Source organism: Rhodnius prolixus, unplaced genomic scaffold, assembly GCF_049639745.1.
Source record: "Rhodnius prolixus isolate KJV_2025 unplaced genomic scaffold, Rpr scaffold_6, whole genome shotgun sequence".
Lineage (NCBI taxonomy): Eukaryota > Metazoa > Arthropoda > Insecta > Hemiptera > Reduviidae > Rhodnius > Rhodnius prolixus.
In genome coordinates, this window is record NW_027411634.1 from 9,531,703 (window position 1) to 9,557,931 (window position 26,229).

At 34.5% G+C, this 26,229-nt stretch overlaps 1 protein-coding gene across 5 annotated transcripts in view; it reads left to right on the forward strand.

The window, feature by feature from the left end:
- Positions 1 to 26,229, forward strand: part of LOC141460647 (dual 3',5'-cyclic-AMP and -GMP phosphodiesterase 11A-like) — a 247,818-nt gene that overhangs the window by 182,762 nt on the left and 38,827 nt on the right. For all 5 annotated transcript variants that reach the window (XM_074140854.1, XM_074140853.1, XM_074140852.1 and 2 more), the window contains 5 exons: positions 2,389 to 2,553; positions 2,634 to 2,723; positions 17,564 to 17,704; positions 17,785 to 17,855; positions 24,638 to 24,819. In XM_074140854.1, the coding sequence (XP_073996955.1) occupies positions 2,389 to 2,553; positions 2,634 to 2,723; positions 17,564 to 17,704; positions 17,785 to 17,855; positions 24,638 to 24,819 (649 nt within the window). The remainder of the gene's footprint in view (positions 1 to 2,388; positions 2,554 to 2,633; positions 2,724 to 17,563; positions 17,705 to 17,784; positions 17,856 to 24,637; positions 24,820 to 26,229) is intronic.

The following is a 26,229-nucleotide window of genomic DNA, read 5'->3' on the forward strand; positions in this document are numbered from 1 at the left end:
CCAAATTCAAACGTTTATATTTCTTTCCCTTCTTTTTGGATTTAAATGAAATCTTTACGGAATCGTAGAGAATATGATAACTCTATAAACGGTATCAATAGCATTGCTCAAGTCGCAGTTATTGTGATATGGAAGGTTATATTTTGAAGGTTTCCGTATATTTCTCTTCGTATATATCAGGTTTTCATGAATTCTTCACCGTAATGTAGTGAAAAGTTTTCTGTACAGCTGGTATAAATCGCATTTTTCTACCTGTAATAGTAAATGAGAGATATAGAAGTTTAAATTTTCAATGTTTTGGTAATGATTTCAATAAAATCCGAAAAGAAGGAAGAGAGATATAAACGTTTTTAATTTTGGATGAGTTTCAAAACTAAGATCGAAAACTTCGATAATTTAACTTTCTACATCAAATTTACTGTGATTTTCGGTATCTTGTTCACTTCTAAATCCAAATTTAGAAATAAGGCCGTTATTATCTTTTAAAACGATTCCTCTTTTCTTTTTTTTGTGATGGTGCGGATTTCAGCCTCGTCAAATTCGATGATAGGTGGGGGTAGATTGGTGCTGATGGGTATGGCTTACAGCTTCGTTGAACTCGATGATTTCCCGGTCAGATTTGGTGGTGTTTGGATCTGGCACAATTTAGGTGAGCCAGAACCGCCATTTTCCCTCTACTAACATAACATTTTTCAAGAAATAAAAGTGTAAATTATATAGTATTCTTAAGGAAACAAGATGTACGTTTTATAAATATACACTTGTATTTAAGTTCTGGCTGTATGAAATTATTAATTTTTAAACAATGAAGGCCATTTATTTAAAAATTTGGAACTTTTAACAAGAAATTCATTCGTAAAGAAAGAAAGTTACCACCTGAAAAAATTCTTGGATAAATTGTAGAAAACAAAAAAAAAGAGTAAAATATTTCATTCTCCGTCTTATCTTCTTTATAAAGAACACTCTTTATTTCCCCGCTTATTTTTGGGGAAAGTTTTCCTTAGAATGAAAGAAAAACTTTTCTAAAAAAAAAAGTAAAAGAAAAGAAACAAAGAAAACTGAAAATGAATAGAAATCCTTGAAAGAAAACGTTGACTTGTTGGGAAATTAAATTGGAAAGATATTATTAGAAGGAATGAAAGCAAATTGAGGTAAAAACAAACAAGTTCTTTTTTTTTTTAAAAAAAAATAACAAAATCTTATTTAACAAAGTTAGACAAAAAATAGAAGTGAAACATACTAGAACTCATTAACTTTGACAACTTTTAATGAAATAATTCAAAGTAACTTAAATTTATGTAATAGATGATTTCTCTCAAAATTAGTAACATTAAACTCGTGGTCGATTGCTTCTACTACGGCCCTGTGGTTGACCGAACAACATCGGGGATTACCTTACCACTTTTTTCGCAGATTGTGCGCAGATGGTTCCTATATCTTAAAAACTTAACCTCAAATGTTGACGTACAAGCTGTCAATAAAGAAACGATGGAGCCTTGTACTCGGGTAAAATTTTTGAAGCCGTTTTTTTTTAAGAAGATCTGGAAAAACTATTGCAGTACTTTCTCTTATTGTTGTAACGTAAGAAAAATTAAATGAAAAAACTCATAAAAAAGAAGTTTTCTTATAGCTTAAGCTGTACGTGTTTTAGAGATTATCTTCTTACATTACGTGTAAATCTAGAATCATCAACGTGAATTAAACCCATGTTTAATGAGTTTAATACTCATGGGAAATCATCATTAAATCCATTAGGTTGTTACCAAATCATTCTCAAGGGGTTAATGAAGTTTTCATATAATCAAGCTTGGCCTATAATTAGGATCGTATAAATTTTGTCATGATAAATCCATTTTGCACTATTTAATATAAATAATGTGCAAGTTAGTGAGCTTTTTGTTTTCTGTATTCTTTGTATGCATTTTTTGCATATAATGTATGCATTGAATTAAAAAACCATAAATTTAATTATTGGAGGAAGAAAGAATCGATTGTTTTTCTCTTCTTGCATTTATTTTTGGGTTGCAATTCTTTGTAATGCATTTGCGTCTTATCTGATGACTGATTGCTATTTTCAATTCGGTTAGCATTTTAAACTAATCTATGTAGAGTCTTGGGTTCATTTAACTAGTCTTCTCCAACAATAACATAACTGAAATGAACTTAGGGTCAGCTTCATGTGCCCTAAGTAGCTGCAAACACTTTCTATCCCTTCAGATAGCCTTATAACTTGTGTTAATGCCAGGGATCGCTGCGAATGCTGCCGTAGACTACAGATTTACTCTTTTAAAAGGCTGCACCAGAATTCTTGCAAACTTTGTTTTTTTTTTTCCTTAAAATTTTATTTAAATATTCAGTCATCAAAAAGGACATTTCTTACTTTTACAGGATCCCAGATTTGATGATGAAGTGGATAGAATCATGGGCTACCATACAGAATCATTGCTATGCATGGCAGTGAGAAATGCACATGATGAGATCATCGCTGTTGCTCAAGTTATCAATAAAAATCCAGATCGTGATGATGGGAAGTTTACAAATAAAGATGAAAAGGTAAATTACCATTATTTTATATAATTTTAACAGATATTTATTGCGGACTTCTTGATTACGTTAATGATTTCTTTGTACAGCTGTTTGAGACGTATCTTCAGTTTGTCGGCATTGCCCTGACAAATGCACAAATAGTTGAAACTTCTAGACAGGAGTACGAACGTAATAGGGTAAGATATTTCATTGTCTTCATCATAATAATTGCTCACTGAACTTCTAAGTTATTAGGTACACAGATGTTTTAAGGAAGTATGACGTGGGAAATTAAACGAATAATGATCTGCTGTTTGTTTTGCTCTCTAATTTCAAAATAGTTGATGATTACTCTTTACAGTTAATCTGTAGAGTTTGCTCCAATTTATGTCTAAAATTTCGTGAAACAGTTTAAATATTTTTTTCAAATTTCCAACACAAAACTTGTGGTCCTGTTTGGACGAGGTTTTAATGGGTGATTCACGGTGCCGCCCGGTATCGGAATAAAGACGGAATAAATGATTTCTCACGAGACTTCAAATAAATAAATAAATAACTTTATTCTAAGTCATAAATTCTCTAAGAATAATCAAAGAAGAAACATGTTTATCAAATACACATAATTACGTCCTAGAGTAAAATTTAGTATAAAATGTTGCGGCAAAAATTGAAGGAACATGTCCAGTAAATACCAGTAAAGGGATCCCGAAGAAAAGTGTCAAAGATTGAGGAAGTATTTGATGTATCCTGTGGTCCTGTAGGAAGTAATATAAAGGACAGAAGGCAGATTAAGGAAAGAAAGCCCTTTGCAAACAAGTTACTGTTTTGGAAGTATAAAAATAAGAATTGACAATGTTTACATTCCTCGAAACACCTATCGAGCATGGCTGATTACTGTTTCGAATAGAAGCAGTCCAATAAAATATCAAATGAAGTGGAGTGAATAAAAAAACAACTCAAAATGAGGCTTCTTAACCTGCATAGTCCTTAAAAGTGGGCGAAATTATCTTTTATATACGAGGGTCGTTTGAAAAGTCCGTGCAAAGTCAGAGAGATAGCACCACTGGCGCGTATCAAGGTTATGTTTAGTTAGTAGCATCTCTTGGAAGAACACACACCAAGTTTCAGCCAGATCGGTCTATTTCTTTGTGTTTGGCATTCGTTTGAATCGAGGAAGTCGAGTGATTTTCAAAAAATGGACGAAAAAGAATTTCGTGTGTTGATTAAACGCTACTTTATGAAAGGCAAACGCCTCAGGAGACTAAAGAGAAGCTTGATAAACATTATGGTGACTCTGCACCTTCGATTAGAACAGTTTATAAGTGGTTTCAAAATTTTCGGAGTGGCCATATGGGAACAAGTGACGCTGAACGATCTGGACGCCCTGTTGAGGTTACTACACCAGAAATCATTGATAAAATCCATGATATGGTGATGGATGACAGAAGAGTGAAGGTGCGTGAGATTGCTAGTGCTGTGGGCATCTCGAATGAACGGGTACATAATATTTTGCATCAACATTTGGACATGACAAAGCTATCCGCAAGATGGGTGCCGCGATTGCTCACGTTTGACCAAAAACGAAATCGTGTGAAGTGTTGCAAGGACGGTTTGCAGCTGTTCCAGAAGAATCCGCAGAACTTTAAGCGTCGTTTCGTCACTGTGGATGAAACATGGATACATCACTATACTCCTGAGACCAAAGAACAATCTAAACAATGGGGTTACCAAGGGGGAATCTGCGCCAAAAAAGGCGAAGACCGTTCCTTCGGCCGGAAAGATTATGGCGACTGTCTTTTGGAATTCGCAAGGAATAATCCTCATCGACTATCTGGAAAAGGGTAAAACTATTACAGATGCATATTATTCATCGTTATTGGACCCCAATATGAAGAAATGGCTGGCGGGAAAAAGATTTTATTCAAACGAGCAGGTGATTGCAGAAACGAATGGCTATTTTTCAGACTTGGACAAATCCTATTATTCGGAAGGGATCAACAAACTAGAGCAGCGTTGGACGAAGTGTATAAGCCTAAAAGGAGACTATGTTGAAAAATGAAAAAGGTTTATCCCCAAAAATTAAGTAGTTTTTATTTTTGCACGGACTTTTCAAACGACCCTGGTAAAGTGCTGACACTTTAAACGCAGCTCTCTATACGAAGAACTAAAATAGCTAGATCTTTGCTGGTTGCTGAAGCTGAGATGCGAACGACTCTACTTAAATCATTACCCTTAGACTGATAGCAAGTGAGAAAGAGCACTGTATCCTGTCCTTAGTTCAGCAACTTTAGGTTCATCCATGGCACTCCAGTATGCCGTTTATTGATGTAAATGTTGATGCAATTTTCTTTTCAATGAGGTAATTATTAAATAGAAAACAAAAATATCAGTTACCAAGTAGATACGGAAGTAGCAAACATCGACAAGAAATTCTGAGACTTAACTTAGTTATTTCTTGTCACTGGCGTTTTAAGAACAGGAAAAAGGACAAAAATAACCAAGTTTTGTTTAAAACAAACATAATTATTACTTCCATTAAGATCCATGCTCTGGCGATAACCTTCGTTTCCAGGGCTTATCAGTTCAGATGACAAACCTCAGATCTGACAGTATCATTAACAGAAGATAATCAGTCGTAATAATTATTCATTTATAACCCGTAATTATCAGTTTTTATAATTATTTGTTGAAAATATCTAATTGGATTCTTGAATTATTTTATTTATTTGTTTATCTCCCACTTCAGTTGATAGGGTAATAAAATAGTTTTTAATCTTCGCAGTATTACAGCTGAATAAAAAACTAATTAGTTAATAAACTGTAATTGTAACTTCGTTAATTATATTTATTTTCTCTACATTCAAAGTTATTTAAGTATGAATGTTGTACAACATTATATGTTACTAATAATTGATCTTTAATCCGAAATAAATTTCGTAAAAGTGCGTAACAATGAAAGTAATGTTTCTTGGCTTTTAAACTTAATTCAAGAACAGCCATCTCTACTGTGGCAAAGTTATTCTATATGGGGATTTATTACGAGTTGTCATCATGAAAATTTGTTAAAATCCATAAAAAATGGGGAAGTACGTGTTTTCAGAGAAGGAAGAATGACATTTGCAGGAGCATGTTATTTCCTTTTAAACATTTGTTTTCCCCCCATGAAAGTAATTATTTTAGCTGTTTAAATGTTCTGGAGGATTTAGATGGAAATTAGGATAAAAGCAATGGATTTAGAATGATGCCAAATTTTCGGCAAAGATAGGAACTATAAAGAGAAAAGGGAAGTGCCTTGGATGATTAGGAATTAGTGATCATTAAGTTATGATCATAGGATATAAAGGTAGTTAGTGTAGGGAAGGGTACCCTTCAGTTTCCACAGTAAGCCCAGATGCTGTATCCCAGTCAAACTCTTGAGAAATATTAAGGGATGTCGCCGGTCAGGGCAAAGAATTTTTTTTTTTTAAATCTTTTATTGCAATTTACCACTGCAACAGTTGTTGCAACAAGCAAATATGGTGAAAGAGAAAAGAAATAAAAGGAAATCATGAGTGGAGAAGGCACCCAGTGGTGCCACTCCAGTAACGTGCTTAAGATAAGAGAAGATCACGAGGCCATCTTCTCTTCAATCTCCTTAGAGGATTACCTGGTAATGTGGAGGAAGATAGGTGTTCTATGAGAGGGTTAGGATGAGCTGCTGTAGAGGAATGAAATTTGAAGAAACGAGTGTTAGCAAGAACCTGTAATGAAAGGGATTTTGAGGTCATTATGGATAGTGAGGTTGGATACATAGAACGGAGCGTTAAGTAGTTTTCGAAGTATTTTTGACTGTAATGCCTGGAGGCGTAGTGAGTTGGAACGCTTAGTCGATCCCCATACTTCGATGCCGTATGACCAAATGGGTCGCAGTAACATTAGATATAAGAGTCTTTTGTTATGTAGGTTAAGTTTTGAACGTTTGTCATCTAGTCTAGCGAGAAGTTTGTAGCGTTGGTTAGTTTCTTGTCTTTTCAGACTAGTATGGGGATTCCATGTCAACCGTTTGTCTAGGTGCAGTCCAAGGTAGCGTACTTTGTCCACAGCTGGTATAGGAGTTTGGTTCAAGATGACAAGGAGGTAGGATTTTCCGTCTGAGAGTAAATACTATAAACTTAGACTTCGTAACGTTGGTTTTGATTCTCCATTTGAAAAGCCAGTCCTGTAAGTGGTTGATGTGTGTTTGTAGAGTTCGTGTAGCGATAAGGGGATCGGAATGTGAAGATAAGATAGCAGTATCGTCAGCAAAGGTGGAGAGGATAGTATTTGGATGTTGACAAAGAATTAAAATAAGAAATCCCATTGAGAAAATACAAATTTTATTAAAGAAAAAAAGGATTTGCAATTTTTTTTTGTAATGAAAACCGAGAAAATGTTGGCAATACTACAAACGAGATATATTTGAAAGCCCCCCCCCCCGAAGGAAAAATCCATTGATGACAAGATTTTCCAGTTGACATGTCGGAGTGACAGTTTGGCAGTTTTCACAAACGAGTGCTGTCACAAAACTAAACAAAAAGCTCACTTTTTATACCTCTGATGAGGATAGAAATTCGGATTAGATTTTCTTTGGGCGCCATTACAACGTTAATTAGAAATGTTATTATTAAATGGGGGTAAAAGAAGCTCCACAAGTTGTTATGGAAACCCTCATGAAGGTGGAAGACGTAAAATAATTTATTTTTTCCTTTTAATAGAACGGAAATTAATACTTTACAGTAAAGTTTAGTTTCTGATCACAAATACCTAGAATCTTATTTAAAATGAGTAATAAAATCCAAGCTCTGGCCAATGCTTTACTGAAAAACTTCTTTTTTGCGATTTTCCAAGTAGCAGAAAGAATTGAAAAACGGAAGTACAAAAAAACCCAAATTCAAAATGTCTTTATATTATTGTTCATCTACTTTACAAACAGTTCAAATACTTTGCGGTTTAATGCTTCTGGGAGAATCTAGAAATATTTTATCCCCTCCATAATTACTGAAGAAATAAATAAAACAATAAATTGTGCTGGAAAATGATTAAAGGCAATGAATAAAGAGAACTGCTTGCAAAAAGGGAGATCTCTCAACTGAAAGTGTATGTATCGTTCTAAATTTATACTCACTGATCAAGAACAGCTAGCGCTACAAGCTAGAGAAATGCGGTATCTAAGAAAACTAGAACGTATAACAAGGCGAGACCGCATTCGAAATACGACCATCACGTGGCAAATTAAAACACTAATAGCTGCAATGGTTCGGCCAGTTCTGCAGGAAGGATGAAACCAGTCTCTCACGAAAGGCTTTCGAACGTCAGTGATGGATTAAGCATCCCGCACTTCTTCAATATCAAATCTTACTATCAAATACAGAATTAGCAGCATTCCTGTGAAACTAGAAGAAGATTTCTACTTTTTCCAGTAGTTTTTACTTCTTACTTTTCAAAATAGATCGATCCTACATGTGCAATCTATCATTGGCCTTAATATTAACTATCAAATACAGAATTAGCAGTAGTCTAATCGCATTAGAAGACAATTCTCTCTTTTCCCGATGGTTTTTACTTCTTACTTTTCAAAATAGATCGATCCTACATGTGCAATCTATCATTGGCCTTAATATTAACTATCAAATACAGAATTAGCAGTAGTCTAATCGAATTAGAAGACAATTCCCTCTTTTCCCGATGGTTTTTACTTCTTACTTTTCAAAATAGATCGATCCTACATGTGCAATCTATCATTGGCCTTAATATTAACTATCAAATACAGAATTAGCAGTAGTCTAATCGAATTAGAAGACAATTCCCTCTTTTCCCGATGGTTTTTACTTCTTACTTTTCAAAATAGATCGATCCTACATGTGCAATCTATCATTGGCCTTAATATTAACTATCAAATACAGAATTAGCAGTAGTCTAATCGAATTAGAAGACAATTCCCTCTTTTCCCGATGGTTTTTACTTCTTACTTTTCAAAATAGATCGATCCTACATGTGCAATCTATCATTGGCCTTAATATTAACTATCAAATACAGAATTAGCAGTAGTCTAATCGAATTAGAAGACAATTCCCTCTTTTCCCGATGGTTTTTACTTCTTACTTTTCAAAATAGATCGATCCTACATGTGCAATCTATCATTGGCCTTAATATTAACTATCAAATACAGAATTAGCAGTAGTCTAATCGAATTAGAAGACAATTCCCTCTTTTCCCGATGGTTTTTACTTCTTACTTTTCAAAATAGATCGATCTTACATGTGCAATCTAACATTGGCCTTAATATTGTTGAAATTTATTACAATTTAATGCAGAAAACTATATAAATTTTCATCGCCAAGCAGTTTCAATGAAATGTATGATGAATATTGTTTGTAATAAAGAGAAAATGGTGGGGGAGAATAGTCGAGACCTTGCAGCATCATGATGATTACTCTAAGAACATCCTTCTGAATTCGAATAGAAGTATGTAATCTACATAACAAGTGTTCTGTGGCTCTGGTTCTTCTTTAAAGATAGAGGGAGTCTGACAAGGGTGTGCAAACCCACAGATATATAGGATCTACACACCTCCCAGCATCACCTGACCTTGTTGTCGTCTGGCATTAACTTTAATGTGACATTGAAACGCCAGCATTTGGAACTTATATTCAAATCATCCCCCTTCGAGCCAATCTAATAACCATGTCGCGTAACTAGCCTCTATTTTTTCTGTGAATAACTTTTACTTTGTATTAAGGCAGCAATTCGTCATTGAAAATGATTGTCAATTTATTGAAGAATAAGCTAAGTTTGTAAATAGCCTATCAAATTTCAAGGTTGCCCGTTATATTGATATTTTTATGTTTATTTTTAATATTAGGTGTAAGCAAAGTAAAAGATCGTAATGAATTTAGCTAAGTTTTTTTTTTCACTTTATTTGTATATTTACAACTGCAACAATTGTTGCATCAAGTAAATTTGATCTTACTGGTTCAGTTCTCTTGAAAAGTCATGGTTGGAGCAATCACCCACAGGTGAAACTCTTTCACAATGATTTAATCACAGCAGATCTCTAGGCCACTTCCGCTTCAGTCGACGAGGAGGATTGTCTGGAAGGTTTAGAGGAAGCTAGAGTTTAGCTAAGTAAATTTAAAATTGAGTAACAATAAGTATTTCCCATGTAGAGCTTGCAGAAGCTTGCCGTTATTTGAGAATATCATCTCCCTTGGTTAACCTTTGGTCACACCGAACTCTTTCACTATCGGGAATATTGCGGATGAAGCTCCAGCATTTGGCCCAATTTGTAATTATATTTGTCTGAATGGTATGAATGAATGATGATGCTTTGGAGTAAGCCTGTCAGTGCCTAGAAGGCTGTTCCTTAAATCAAAACACATTAAAAGGCTTAGGCAGAATTGAGAATATCCTGAACTTAAGAAATAGACTCCTCCAGTGAGATTACGGGGCATGGCAGGTTAATGAAACAAATTCTTATATTCCCTTTGATTGCATTGTATGTGCTGACAATGTATTCACCCTTTATTCAGTTATTAGTATTTATACCCTAATGAAACGTAAAAATTTAGTCGCCATTTTTATAGACTTTCGGAAGGCGTTTGATAGCATTAACCATTCTAAACTATGGCAAAAGCTGCATATTATCGGGGTAAGTGGCAAAATGTTGCGAATCTTAAAAAAACTCTATGAAGCTTCAGTGTTCAGACTAAAGTTAAATGGTACTGTCACAGATTGGTATTTCACGTGGGGTTTTGCAAGGGGAGTCCCTTTCACCCTTACTTTTTAACTTGTTTTTATCAGATTTTGAATCATTTTTTAGAGAGCGCAATCTATCTGGAATAACTAGAAATGAAAATTGCGATATTTTATGTCTGATGTGGGCAGACGACTTGGTTATTTTTGCCGACTCTCGACCTGATGCGCAGGCTAAATTGAATGTGTTGGCTGAATATTTTGCTCTGAATGATCTTGAGGTCAATACAGACAAGAGCAAGGTAGTCGTTTTCCATGCTGGGGGGAGACTGAAAAAATTCAGGGCTCTGCACTATCTCGGACTTGAAATAGAATTCGTTAAAAGTTATTTATATTTAGGAGTACTTTTCAGCTCCTCTGGTTGTTTTAGATTAGCAGCCCAAGAATTTATTAATAAAGGAATCAAAGCTGTAGGCAGAATAAAGCAAATTCTCATTAAAGGCAAGAATAGTTCATGGGAATGTAAACTCAAACTTTTTGAGAGCGTAGTGTCTGCCATAACTTAACTGCTCCGAAATATGGGCCACTCAATATCTGGAAATGGTGGAAAAGGTACTGCAGCACTTTTTCAAAACATTACTGTTATTGCCGCGTAATACGCCTTATCATTATGTGCTAGTGGAAACAGGCTGCAAACCACTTAAAGTTGCTATTTTTAAAAGAACAATATCTTGGTGGCTCAAGTTGTTACATATGAGTCCAAGTAGGTATCCCCGCATTTGTTATGATAAACTTCGTGAGTGTGGCCTCAACAAATACAATAAGTACAATTGGGCTTTACAAATTAAAAACCTTCTGTGTCCTATTGGTTCTGAAGAGTTGTGGAATGCCACTAACCCTCAGTTGGTGAAAAATGTTATTAAAGATTTAACTGAGAAATGGTCGAACCACTGGTACAGTCTAGCGGTTGAAAATGTATTGAATTCCCGCTACAGAAACATTTATAGAAGTATAGCCTGTTGGGGCGATGGAGAGACTTATTTAAAAGCAAATTTATCTATTTCAAAAATTAGAATCATAGCTCAACTTCGTCTCTCTCATAAAAATGTAATAAGGATATTCTATAAAGGCAATAAGTATTGTTTGGATGGCGGCGTGTTGTGCAGTTTGTGCAAAAGAAATGAAATAGAAAATTTGGAACATTTCTTTTTCTACTGCCCTATATACGGACCTCTACGCGATCAATATATACTAAAGTATTTCCCTTCAATGAACCTTGATATTGTGAGTTTGTTTGTATTTGACAGTACAGACAAGATCAACGACATTGTGTATTACGTGTTGGGTTCATTGAAGCTGAGATCCTTTATTATGAATGAATAGTTAGTCAGTATAAATGTTTTTGAGTTTGTTAAATTTTTCAAATGTCCAGAAGATATCTTTCTTATACTTGTGCTGCACTGATGGTTGTTTCTTTTTATTATATAGGTGTAATTTTTCTACTTTTTGTAATGTATATTATATTTTTCCATATTTTGTCAAGTCCCAACTCTCTTGTAAAACTGCTAAGTTGTAACAAGTAATAAATAAAATAAAAAATCAAAACACATTAAAAGGCTTAGGCAGAATTGAGAATATCCTGAACTTAAGAAATAGACTCCTCCAGTGAGATTACGGGGCATGGCAGGTTAATGAAACAAATTCTTATATTCCCTTTGATTGCATTGCTAAGACAAGATTGCAATAAAGTAATATATGGCTCTCTACAGCAGCTGTAGAAGATCATAAAGAGAACAAATCCTAGAACTAGTAAGAAAGAGAAGGATTTACTTACTAGAACATTTAGGGGAAGTACTTTAATCCTTTTTTGGCTGCAGTGCCTTGTGGGAGGAAAGCATCCTGAGATGCTTAATAACAATCGGAAACTATGAAACACAACTGAGTGTTGGGAATTAGCCCAGAATAATTACTCCATAATTCCAGATTATGGACTAGTTTCCTGCTACAATAACTGTACGATGTTCCATAAATTTGAATATTCTGAAAATAGAATAATATTAATCATAAAACCGTTTTTAGGACAATATACAAATCTACCCACAAAATATAATTGTTGAAGAGATTAAATAAAATGAACTCATTTACCATTAAATTATAAATGCGAATTTTAAAATATTAATAAGGCTTAAAATAGAACATTAATTAAACGCCAAGATAAATATGAAATAAGGTTGCAACTGCTGTGCTCCAACTTTAAAAGGGGCTTAAACAGTACTCTGGGACTGGCAGTGTGTGGGGGAAAAATCTCTCAAAAACAGAATCTAAAAATAATAATAATTTACTTTTCAAGGTAAAGTGGCAACATTCCGGTCTGCCTTTTTTTTTTTCTTTTTTACCAAGATAATTTATGGAAAGCTCTTTGTGTAGTTGTCTACAAGCTTATCCAATTTTGGTCAAGCTGCTTATGCTCTGATCTTGACACCCTTGTGGCGCTTTTATAAAGGAATTGGTTCATAAAGCTCAATGATTATGACATAAAAACTTTCTTGTATCTTCCTTCCTAGCGTGTGGTCTTGTGTGGAATAAGCAACGTGAGGAGATTATACGAGATTTTGGCATAGGGCGCCCTTAACTTAAAAGTTACATCTGCTACTCCTCGAACCAAAATTGATTGCTTAGTTGTCCATAACTGACAGCGTGTGCAGGTAGTCTGGGATATCAATATTCCTGTACTAGCGCCAGTCCACTTCTCACAGGATGCTTTACTAAATTGACTATATAGGACATCCTGAAATTTTGCCATGCGAATAGTAGTAGACCTTTGGAGGACATAGTAAATCTCTTAAAGTCCCAAGATTTGTAGACATCATTTTATTTTGTCCGTTTTTTTTTTTTTTCGCTCCAAAGAGGGATTTGTATTTTTGGACGTCGTTAAATGATGACCTGCCCAACTAGCCGATCGTACAAAGAACAGTTTTTTGACGAATTCTCGACTAGATGACTCACTAATAGTAATTCTATTAATTATTAATCAAATCAATCTCTTCTTTGGTTGTCCACCATGATTTAACTTTGTGTTTTGGTTGGATGCAATCAGATCTATTAACTATTAAACATTTGTTTGCATAATACAGATAATATTTTTTCCTTAAAAATTAAATAAAGGTAACTGATTTTAGATTGTATTAAAAGGGCGGTTCCACCAAAAAGAGGAAGGAACGCAGACAATCCAAAATGCCCATTGTTCCCCAATTTAAGGGAACTTAACCATTTGATGGTCAGTGAAGTTTAGGCGTCCCTTTAGTCTGCCATTTTTTTTTGTATATTGCATGCTCTGGCTCTTTTATGATATAAATAAGGACAAGAATGTAAGGTCACTCAGAGAACAGTCCTTCTAATCTTGATTAAACTATTGATACTAATCAAGTTAGACATCAATTAATATTTGAATTTTCCAATTAACAGTATACTGTGACTAATAATTATTCATTAAAATATCAATAATAAGTATGCAATTAAATCTTTATGAGATATCAAACATTAAAAAAGGAAATAGTGTTTGGATATTAAAGAATATTGATACTTTAATAAAACTAGAAATCACTGTACCATCTGGCAAGAGGTTATTGCAGTCGAATGTCCAATATGTGCTTGAGTACTATTCAATATGTTGGCAAACAGATTGCACTTGAGTATAGCCAAGTTGGAATGTGGATGACGTGCTCAACGAGGGCATTTGCACTCGTAAAAGTTTGAACATCACCAATTGGATGTGATTTTTGACTGCAGTTAATAATTAAAGTCCATTTACAGCAACAACCTTGTTATAGCGATATTTAACAAACAGAATTTGAATTATACTATTGTCAAACTTAAAAAAAATAATAAAATAAATAAAAAAACTTCTTTGAGTTTGTATGTTTCAAACAACAGTTCAAGGGTTTGCCTCAGATTGCAATAGGTAAGTTCGGATGATGTAGAGGGAGCTTTAAAGATTTCTTTAATTGAAAAGCTTTTTTGATGAAATTGTTGCAAAGAGCTTTGACTTTTTTTAAGTTCTTAAAGATTACGTTCAGTTTATCACTTTATTTATAATGAAAGCTGATAATTCTATTTTTCATCGGGCTTGCGGCACAATTATCTTCCAAGCAGCTTAGAGTTAACCAGCTGAACGTTGGAGATATCCTTTCCGAATTTTTCATCCAAGTAATTGCCTTTATATTGTTAAATCTGTTTCTTAAGGAATGTTACTTCGGTTTTAATATCTCGTTTATTACTTAAAACAATTGTTTTCTAAGAGCTTATGGGTGTTATTTAGGCTTAAACTTAAACAGTACATAAGTCCTTTCTTGCAGGAAGATTGGTAAAGAATTTTTGTGTAATAAAAAGCTAGCAATTTCTTTAGATTATTATAAAAATGAGGTTTTAGTAAAAATTCCAAGCCCAAATAAAGTATATCAGTTATAATCGTGCAATAATTGCACTAAGAGGACATCGTTGGGGAATATTTCAACAAATTATTTGGCAATTTAATTGGTATTTATTTTACTTTTCCCTTAAATTATTACGTCTTGAAAAATATAAGTAAATATTAAATTTTAAGAATCTCTTATCTCACCGACCATTTCTTCTAAGTCAAACAAGATTCTTCTTCTTCTCTTATCCTTCCAATACTTGCTGGAGTTCCTCAAGGAAGCATTCTTGTCCCCTTACTTTATATTCTCTATACTGCCGACTTACCAAATCACCCGACTACAATTACTTTCACTTTCGCCGACGACACTGCAATTCTATCACCTCATTTGGATCCTGTAACAGCATGCCGTGCACTCCAATCACACCTAAATCTTCTCGAGCCTTGGCTGCAAAAATGGAGAATCAAAGTGAATGAATTGAAATCTAAATACATAGTATTCACTCTAAACAAGAAAACTCTCCCTCCTCTCTCCTTACACAATACTTCTATACCAATTACTAACCAAGTACGATATCTCGGACTACATCTTGACAAACGACTAACATGGAATCCCTACACGAGACTCAAACGAACTGACCTCCATCTGAGGTACAAAATGCTGAAAAGACTACTCGACAAACGATCAAAACTGACCCTGACGAACAAACGAACACTATATACCGCTCTACCTGCCCCAATATGGACGTACGGAATACAACTCTATGGAAGCGCTAAAAAATCGAACAAACCTTACAGTCTAAAATTTTAAGAATAATAGTTAACGCTCCCTTCTACGTCTCCAATCATACTATACACTCTGATCTCAAAATTCCTCCCGTTTCTGAAATAGCACAATCTCGCTACACAAAAACTCCACTCTATAACGCTGATCTACTAGGATGGTTGCTGTGTAAGCTTGCCAATCTGGTCGTCGTTCACTTCAATCACGCCCTTGGCGCAAATGCATGTGCGCGTATATGTATGTATGTATATATATATATATATATATATATAACATCAAGTTTCAGCCAGATCGGTCTATTTCTTTGTGTTTGGCATTCGTTTGAATCGAGGAAGTCGAGTGATTTTCAAAAAATGGACGAAAAAGAATTTCGTGTGTTGATTAAGCACTACTTTATGAAAGGCAAAACGCCTCAGGAGACTAAAGAGAAGCTTGATAAACATTATGGTGACTCTGCGCCTTCGATTAGAACAGTTTATAAGTGGTTTCAAAATTTCGGAGTGGCCATATGGGCACAAGTGACGCTGAACGTTCTGGACGCCCTGTTGAGGTTACTACTCCAGAAATCATTGATAAAATCCATGATATGGTGACGGATGACAGAAGAGTGAAAGTGCGTGAGATTGCTAGTGCTGTGGGCATCTCGAATGAACGGGTACATAATATTTTGCATCAACATTTGGACATGACAAAGCTATCCGCAAGATGGGTGCCGCGATTGCTCACGCTTGACCAAAAACGAAATCGTGTAAGGACGGTTTGCAGCTGTTCCAGAAGAATCCGCAGGACTTTAAGCGTCGTTTCGTCACTGTGGATGAAACATGGATACATCACTACACTCCTGAGACCAAAGAACAATCTAAACAATGGGTTACCAAGGGGGAATCTGCGCCAAAAAAAGGCGAAGACCGTTCCTTCGGCCGGAAAGATTATGGCGACTGTCTTTTGGGATTCGCAAGGAGTAATCCTCATCGACTATCTGGAAAAGGGTAAAACTATTACAGGTGCATACGATATGTATTTGCGCTATCCTTATCATTCATCTCTTTTGCTTATTGTACTGCATACAGTTGCAAAATAAATAAATAAAATATCAAATTTTAAGCTGCCAATCCATTACAATCCTGAAAATAGCTCAAGAATCGCAGGAGTGTTCCTAGAATTTTTTTGTTCAATCCTTAACATAATTATCTCAAATTTTCTAACTTCCTATTCTCCTAATTGGCCTTTCACGTACCATTGTCAAATAAGAGCGGACAAAAAAGTTAAAATAAGACTTCGGTGTGATGAATATTAAACAGTTCCCAATTGAGTGACATTGAATTTTTCTTTTCTTAAAAAAAAAAAGGTGGATTTAAAAGAAAAAAAAAACGAAGAAAAATGAGGAAACAGCTGGAATAGAAAAGTGAATTTCATCATGAAAACAGGATTGGCTAGAATATTTAGAAAAAGCATTTTAGTAAAGCTTTTAAAGTTTACGAAGATAATAATTATTTATACAAAATTATTAAGCGTATTTTCCTTTTAGTAACAATATAATTAATTTCCTAATTGGCAATTAATAATTGCACTCTATGTTAATTAGAAATAAATTTCTAAACGACAAAGTTTAATTTAAATTAAATAGAATTTAAATTTATTATATATAATTCAATAAACGTTAACAATCCTAAAGTAAAAGTTTGTGCGAGGCTAAAACAATGGAATAAATGATATTGCCATTTATGATGTGCTATATGAAAGGTCGTTGAACGTTTTATGCAAAGCATTATTACAATTTGTATATTCCATTTCTGTCTATTCAAATTTGAGTCTGTCCAGTATTGTGCTTCATTACAAATTCCTTATATTGTAATATTTAATATTGAATCATTTTTGTCATTTTCTGTTATACGTAATAAAAGAAAATATTACGTTAGTGTCCGCCTTTTAGAGATTCTATTCTCACTGGAGATATTGTTTTGTACGAGTAGTACCTTGAGTTTCTTTCTTTTAGTGCGGTGTATGAATGTATGTGTATGTCGTGTGACTGTACTTAGTACAGTGAGAATTAAAATACAATAATCCAGATGTTTATCACTTAGTAGTTTATTGATTTTTTTACAAATAAGTTTTCTTGAATCTTATAGAATCTTTTGGAAGTGGTACACGATCTTTTTGAAGAGCAAACATCATTGGAGAAAGTAATTTTAAAAATTATGCAACGAGCACAAAGATTATTGAAGTGTGAAAGAGCTGCAGTTCTATTGGCTGATGAAACTTCTCAAGAGGTTCATTATTTCTATTTTATTTTATTTTTTTAAATGTGATTTGTTTTTTTACTTTTTTATTAGTTTATTTTTGTTTGCAGAAGGTCAAATTTTCCAAGTTATTTGAACTGGCATCACCAAGTAGCAGTAAAAATGGACATAATAACAATAAGTGAGTAATGTACGCTATTATTGTTACTGCACATTTGTGCATGGCTTTGTAAGATGTTAGGATTGCCTAGTGTTAAGCCTCTCTGCTTATCAGTTTGGCTGCTTTTAACAGCGCTGATCAGTTGTAGCATTCACATTACATGTTAACATATTAGTAGCGTATTTTGGTGGTTATTTGCTACAAAAAGTGTAATTCAATACATACTTTTTGGTGTTAGAAAGATCAAAATGTGTGTCAAGGCTGCGTTTTTATAGCAAGCGAGCAAACTTATGTTTTTAAACAAAATTTAAAGCCAAAGCTACCCAGTTCTACCTTCTACTCAGAGTGATCGAGAAATTGTAAAAGTAAAGTAAAGTAATCGCCTATTTTTTCAGGCAAACTTTACGTCCAACTACCAATTAGGTGTCGTGGACGGAGGCAACTAGCAAACATACGAGGGTCGTTTGAAAAGTCCATGCAAAGTCAGAGAGATAGCACTATTGGCGCGTATCGAGGTTATGTTTAGTTAGTAGCATCTCTTGGAAGAACACACACCAAGTTTCAGCCAGATCGGTCTATTTCTTTGTGTTTGGCATTCGTTTGAATCGAGGAAGTCGAGTGATTTTCTCACGCTTGACCAAAAACGAAATCGTGTGAAGTGTTGCAAGGACGGTTTGCAGCTGTTCCAGAAGAATCCGCATGACTTCAAGCGTCGTTTCGTCACTGTAGATGAAACATGGATACATCACTACACTCCTGAGACCAAAGAACAATCTAAACAATGGGTTACCAAGGGGGAATCTGCGCAAAAAAAGGCGAAGACCGTTCCTTCGGCCGGAAAGCTTATGGCGACTGTCTTTTTGGGATTCGCAAGGAATAATCCTCATCGACTATCTGGAAAAGGGTAAAACTATTACAGGTGCATATTATTCATCGTTATTGGGCCGTTTGAAAACCGAGCTGCTAGAAAAACGCCCACGATTGGCCCACAAAAAAGTCCTTTTCCATCACGACAACGCACCAGCTCACATCTCAGCAGTTGTGGTCGCAAAATTAATGGAAATAGGGTTCCAACTCGTTTCACATCCTCCCTATTCTCCAGACTTGGCTCCCTCGGACTACTATTTGTTCCCCAATATGAAGAAATGGCTGGCGGGAAAAAGATTTTATTCAAACGAGGAGGTGATTGCAGAAACGAATGGCTATTTTTCAGACTTGGACAAATCCTATTATTCGGAAGGGATCAACAAACTAGAGCAGCGTTGGACGAAGTGTATAAGCCTAAAAGGAGACTATGTTGAAAAATAAAAAAGGTTTACCCCAAAAAATTAAGTAGTTTTTATTTTTGCACGGACTTTTCAAACGACCCTCGTACTTTACTGTAAATTTCTTTTATTAACCATTAAATAAAATCCAAGGCCTAAGACCGGGAATCGAACCCAGTACCCACAATATCAGTATCCACAATATGCATATTAGCTTTGTAGGTCTTGCCTCTTAACCGCTCGGCTACCGTGGCGCCTACGTGAAAATGTATTTGAATGTTCGTATGATCGGCGTAAACAGAAATGTTACAAAAAAAAAAAAAAATTCTGAAAATGAAGTCCTTAACAATTATTATTGTTGGCAATGCTTTCGCGAGCTCATTGACAGACGGTGTCATTTAAAGATGACAATAGCCAAGCGTACATCATCTATCTCGCATTGCGATTTTGGTACTAACTCAATTTTGTATTCCTTACCCCTTTATTGACTAGACTATTTCCATCTTTTATTCAATAAAATTAATTACGTCACACTAGACGTACATGATGATGCCACACAACAGTTCCATTCATTAATTAATATTCATCAGATTGTGTTAGGGAGCTATTTACAGCTTTCAGAGCTATTGATCAAAAAAGTTCTGTGGGACGTTAAACAGCTACCATTTTGAATATTTAATCATTTAATTAACCAGCAGCAAAAAAAAAACAAACTCTAATTGAAATTTGTATCTGATATTTAATTATGAATTTAGACTGTAGAGAAATTTAATTCAACACCTTTTTCTCAACAGTTTCTTGACCCTATGAACCTTTTTTTACTTCCAATTTGAAGGAAATCTTAAGATCCACATTGTGAGTTAAATGTTGGAAATAATTTTGGATCCATAGGTAGAAGTTGAGGATTATTCTGGTCCAATAAATACCGTCAGTTCTTGTGGAAATTAAAAAGATAAAGATGTTGTAGGTAGAGGTGGCACCGTGTGGTAACCAAACAACTAGTTGCTGAAGAACAAAAATTAAATAGAGAAATACGTTAGTGACTAGAAATTAACCTACATGACATTATGAACTTGGGCTATTTATAGAGATATAGTTACTAAAATTAATTTTGTTGTTGAATCACCATAGTGACAACATTGTGTAACTTAATATTTGGCGAGATTCTGGATTTATTAGTGAACTTATTTTATTTTACTGCAGTATCACTTTTTCAATATATTTCTGACTAAATTGGGAAAATAGGTGATCCTGTTTTAGATAAGAAAGCATAAGCTATAGAATTGCAATTCTGGTTGAGGAGACCTCCACAATTACTACAGAGAAACTGTAATGTGCTTCGTGCAAGGAAGATGTGTTAGCTAGTCCATTTTGGCGAATAACTCTCAAGATAGATTTTTATAATGTTTTCATCTGTTTTTGTATTTAAATATAGTTTCTTGTTAAAGAAAGATTCTGCTCTGCGACCTTTATTAGATCATTTGGAACACCCCCTGATCACTGGTTAAACAGCTTATCTCCGCGAAGTTGTAGAAGTAGAAGTAGCAGTTAGGGAGAACCATTCCCAGGACGCAAATTGACTCGCTGTAACCATCCAGGCTCCTCTAGATGTCCTGGTAATGTATGGAGTGGACACTTAACTCTCCTTTGTCCCAAAAACGCCTTCCAGCACCTCTCTCCACATGACCAAGGACAACATGCTCTGCAGATATGTACAGAACTGAAGGCCGCGTTAGTCAGAAAAGGCTACTAACTCCAAAGGGAGCTCTAGGTACCTCGGACGCTCTGTTTCCTTTTTCACCCGTTCTACAGCATGGAACACATCTTGGATTGAGGTGCAACAGATGCTGGAAAAAGCCCCTTACGCTTCTTTTCATTTCACATCTTTTCCGTTCGATCAGAGAACGGCTTTCTTTAGCCCGCCTATTGGCAAGATGAAAAGGTCTAGAATAGAGGATCACGTCTATTCCAGATACGGGCTCCTGTTGCTCTGCTCTTAGGAGTAAAGATTGACTTTTGCCACTCTACTTCTTGCTTCATTGGCTTAATTGTTGCCAACATTTCATTTTTTAATTCTTATTAATTTATTGCTTTAAACTCTAGTAATAATTGGACATCTTTCAGCCGTTCACCTAAAGAGGATCTTCCCAGAATCAAACCTTTCGGTGGCTTCCTCTGTCCTTAACTTTTTCACTTCCTTTCTTACATAGAATGACCATCACCTTTCAGACAACTATAAATAGACTCTTGCTTTTCTAAATGTGCTGAAAGTGGTTAATATAATTTATAAGTAAGCCTCTGATACAGCAAATGTAGAGATAAAAAATCTCCTCTCATCTCAAAAATTATATAAAGAACAGGGTACAGAAATATATACGAAATATATACTATATAATATAATATAGAGAAAAATATAGGTCAGAGCCGGAGATAGTAGTGACAAAACTAGAAACTGGTTTGAGGTGAAATATCCCTTTGCCCTTTTATACAATAACCCTTTGATAAAGATGTGGATGGTCCATGTACAAGATTAGTGTAGTACTATTTTTTTTCCCCGGCAAAATTCTTGTTCTTCTACGTGAATGTTAAAATAAATATTTTCCTTCCTTTATAAAAAGCTCATGTCTTCAACCATTCTTGGCAAACAAAAAATTGTGTACGCAATAAAACAGAGGCAAATGTAGGACAAGTTTTGCTCAAAAAGAGATTTAATTCTAATGTTACGAAGCTCGTAGCAAAAAATTATGAATATCATTTGCAAATAAATGATATTAAATACAGTAACAAGTAGTTTTGTACAAATGGAGATGCGATTGTGGAAACATAATATTCTAAGTAGTGTACACTTCTCTTGTTATCATTAATTAAATAATATGCTGCTCCAAGATCGGGAATTGATCATGCAACATATTCTAGCTTTGCTGAAATCGTTGATTATCTAGCCACCTTAATAATATTCTGCATCCCAATACTTGGTACCTTATAGAAGTTAAGATTCCTGACATCATCGACCATCTATGAGTATTGATTCTCATTGCCTGATTCCCTGGGCACTCTAGGGAACGAGATTGCTGATGAGGTGGGACTTCGTTAGTTACAGTGACTTCACTCACTTTTTCTCTGAAGCTAGTAAAAAGAGCAGTGATCTTGATCGATTGAATTTGGAATGCCCTGCAACATACAGGCCTAATCTAAATTCAGTGCGTCGATAGTCTCACCCAGCAAGGGATTCTCTCTGTTACCTCTTTCCGGAAATAACAGAAGAAAGAATGTGTCACAGTTTATTTTATTATTATATGTGTTGTTTAAATAAATAATCGGCAACTTCGTTGATACAATTGGAGCACAATAAAGTAATCTAGAAATAGTAAAACTAGAACGACCAGACCTTTTGGTTATAGAGGAACCCAAGCAAATACCCTATAGAACCTTGGCTACCAAAACCAAATATTTACTTTCATAAACTTCCATAGAATAAGGGAGAACAGCCTTAAGGGAGTTTTGTTTGGAGTACTACAATTATTTCCTAGCGTTTAACTTTATCTTAGTATACTTAGAACTGTTAGGACAAAGTTAACGTACAATTTCGATTCAATGATAGTTAATTTTTTGTTTTGTTTTTTAAATTCGTAGACAATAGTTTTATTTTTAGATAATGGCACCAATCATTTCAAGTTTAATTTAAATATTTAATCTCACCAGGTACTTAATGTTTACTATTAAAATAAAAACACCTAATCACCATGTCTGGGTTTATAATAAACGTAAAACGAGAATACTTATATTCTTCGTAATATTTCGCTAAAAACAGTAACATTGCCGCTGAAAATGAGGTTTATTTATAACATTTACGTAATCTAGAAATTTGTGATGTTCTATACCAAGATAATTACCTTCTTTTTCTTTGATAATTAGCGAATATTCTCCTAATTAGGCAATTGTTAATTGTTCTATTAAAAGCAGAAACATCTTGTCAGTTACATTAAGTTCTCTAAAAACATTATATTTTCTCTTTTCTCCTACATCTATATGGTAATTTTAATTAGAATTTTTCTTATTACAGTAAAGCGTGGGTTTCGCCATATTAAGATTACTGTCTTATTCCTTAATTTAATTTTACTCATGTTGCCTCCAACAGGTTCTTTGAAAATGTTACTTATTGGTAGGAATGGTATGGAAATATTAGTGACGTATTACTGAGGCAGTGTTAGTCATGGAAGGTGGATTTGTAAGTGGGAGATCCAGGTTTGAATTCCGTGTAGAGTTACTTTTTATTTGTTAAAAAATTAACAAATAGTAAATTGTGCGATTCAAAACTCACGTACACAACATCTAATTTGGTAGCAGGAAGTTAAGCTCTGCCTGAAAGAAAAAAATGAGGCAATCATTCAAGTAAGCTGAGGATATTTTTCAGAAAAAAACAAACTATTGGGTATTCAGGGACACATTTCTAAGGTTTTGTAAACTCAATAGAGCTTGAAAGGCAACTTCCTAATGATTAAAAAATTCAACGACTGAGACCTCGCCCTATGGTCCGAAGTTATGCTTTAAGTCGTGTAATAAACAGAAAGCTAAAAGGTATAATCTGTGGCTTTAAATCGGGCTTCTATTCGTGTGAATAGTGATTGCTGATAAGTTAGCGATCTTAATCATTGCAAATCATCGTGATGCGGATAATCTTTATATTTTGGGTAATATCGTGGGATCTGTTTGTTAACAGTATCTTGATTCTTGCATTCCAATACTGTTGGTTTTCTAATTCTTTGTAAAATAATTTTTAATTGCAGGTATCCTGGTTTGTGTCGTAATCGCACTATCAATCCAGTCAAGATCGTTGATATTCCCTGTTTCTATGATTTGGGGTACCTTCTGGGTTGGTTTTGAAGCCATTCATAATAATTCTAAACGTTTAATAAATAATAATTGTACGAATAGATGCAATAATGGCATGAAAAGTTTATTAAATAAAAAAAAATTGTCATTTTATATAACTTATTACTTATTCTGTACAAAAAGAAGTATTTTACATAATTATTTAAGAAACGCCACCAAATTCTGAATGTTTGTTAGACTTTTCTAAATGTTTTGTTCGCCAAGTTTAAATATTTTATTACCGATGGGCAAGTTCAATATAACATAAAAGCTAAGAACCTATATTTTATTCTGCTTAATAAAACTTTATTACCAGTTTTATGTATGTAGGGTTTCATGTCTGTTCTCGACGTTTATTTTTCCAGATATCTTTCTTTATTATTATTAATATAACTTCTAAAATCATTGGAACCCGGAGGTTTTTTTTCAATGCACTCTTTCAGGGCTTCCGGAAAATGTTCTTTCATTACAGACTCCTCTGTTTATCATCGGAGAGTGTGCTGTAAGATGACCCACCAGAAAGAGAGAATCTGAAAGCCAGGTATTCAAACCCGGTGTTCCGCGTGGGAATCCAGCTCGCTGAACATCATGTTATAAATCATTTTATTTCTGACTGAAATTATTTGAGTTAAAGTTGATGTTTGTTTTTTTTTTATTTTGTTTCAGCAAACGCATACAAGTGGACGGAGGTGGTGTGTCACAGTATCTACTGGGACTTGCTGAACGAGTAGCTGAATCTGGTGAAGTGATCAACGTTGCTGAGTCTTTGGAAGTGGAACCGAAATCCAGTGGTTCCATCAAATCATTATTAGCTATGCCAATCAGAAACAGCAATTATCAGATAATTGGTAAGTTTGTTTTTATATATTGCTCTTTATTTGTTTATTTTTAGAAACTGGTTTAACAGTATGTTGTTATGATTTTTGATTTCCCTTCTTTTTGAATAAATAATTGGAACCCACTCGCACACCAGCTGGTTTTTGCGAAGAGTCTTTGAAAACTTCAAAGAGAATAACTTCAACGTTACAAATAGAAAGTTCGCTTCAATTACCATCATAGTTAGAAGTAGTACGACTTTAAATTGAATTTTCACATATATGCTGGCTCATGAAAATTATCTTTCGGCATACATATTTTCCCTAACTTCAAAAACATAAAGCTTGGAAGTGGAAAGTTTTGAAAATTGAGGGGGCCGTGTTAATCTTAGCTTTTCTCATGTATAAAAAATATCAGAAGTATTATTATACTTATTTACTTTGAAGTTACAGCAATAACAGCGCCTTCAAGAGGAAATCTTTCTCATAAATGATGTTCTAGAAGCAATTATTTGTTAGAAAGTTATTTATTACTTTTAAAAACAAGTCCTCTCTCATAACAAAGAAGTTGATTGTTGCATGATTTATAAAAATATAATCAAAAGAAAAAGAAAACTCCTTGAGATAATTTACAAAATTAGTTATTCGAAAATCTCCCTAAAATGAGCAAAATCTATTCTTAAATCCTTAAAGTCGCAGAGAAAATGGTATTATCTCAGAGATTAGCGTATACTTATTCCAACGCGGAGATATCGGCAGGTTCGAATCCCAGCTGCTGGCCCCTTAGATATTCTCTTCTTAGAAGCTTCTTACAGCTCACTGACTGGTTGATGGACAATGTTGTCTGTAACGAGAGAATACTGACTGGACACCGGCAGTGCACTGAAAAGAAAAGCTGCAGACGCCTAAGACCTCTAATTTTGACGCGTTTTAAATTGAAAATAAAAATACAGTGGAGTCTCGGTTATCCGTCACCCTTTTATCCGTCTATTCCAATTAACCGTCACTGTCCTCAGTATTTAAAAATTAAAAAAACGGGCCTCTAATTTAAGATTAATGCCGGTCACAGCCCCGTTCAACGCAGAGTATGAATATTTTCTTTTGAGATTTTTTCCTTTGTCTTTTAGGTCCATACCCGTGTCCATCATTCGACAGTTTGTCGGTCTTTTCCTAAAAAGATCAACCACAAACAAAACCGATTAGATGTCGCAGACATTGAATTCATTAATTTTAATACACAATAGAATGAATTGAATAATGAAAGATACCTGAACTGTAAGGCTTAAGCGTACGAGGGTCGTTTGAAAAGTCCGTGCAAAAGTAAAAACTACTTAATTTTTTGGGGTAAACCTTTTTTATTTTTCAACATAGTCTCCTTTTAGGCTTATACACTTCGTCCAACGCTGCTCTAGTTTGTTGATCCCTTCCGAATAATAGGATTTG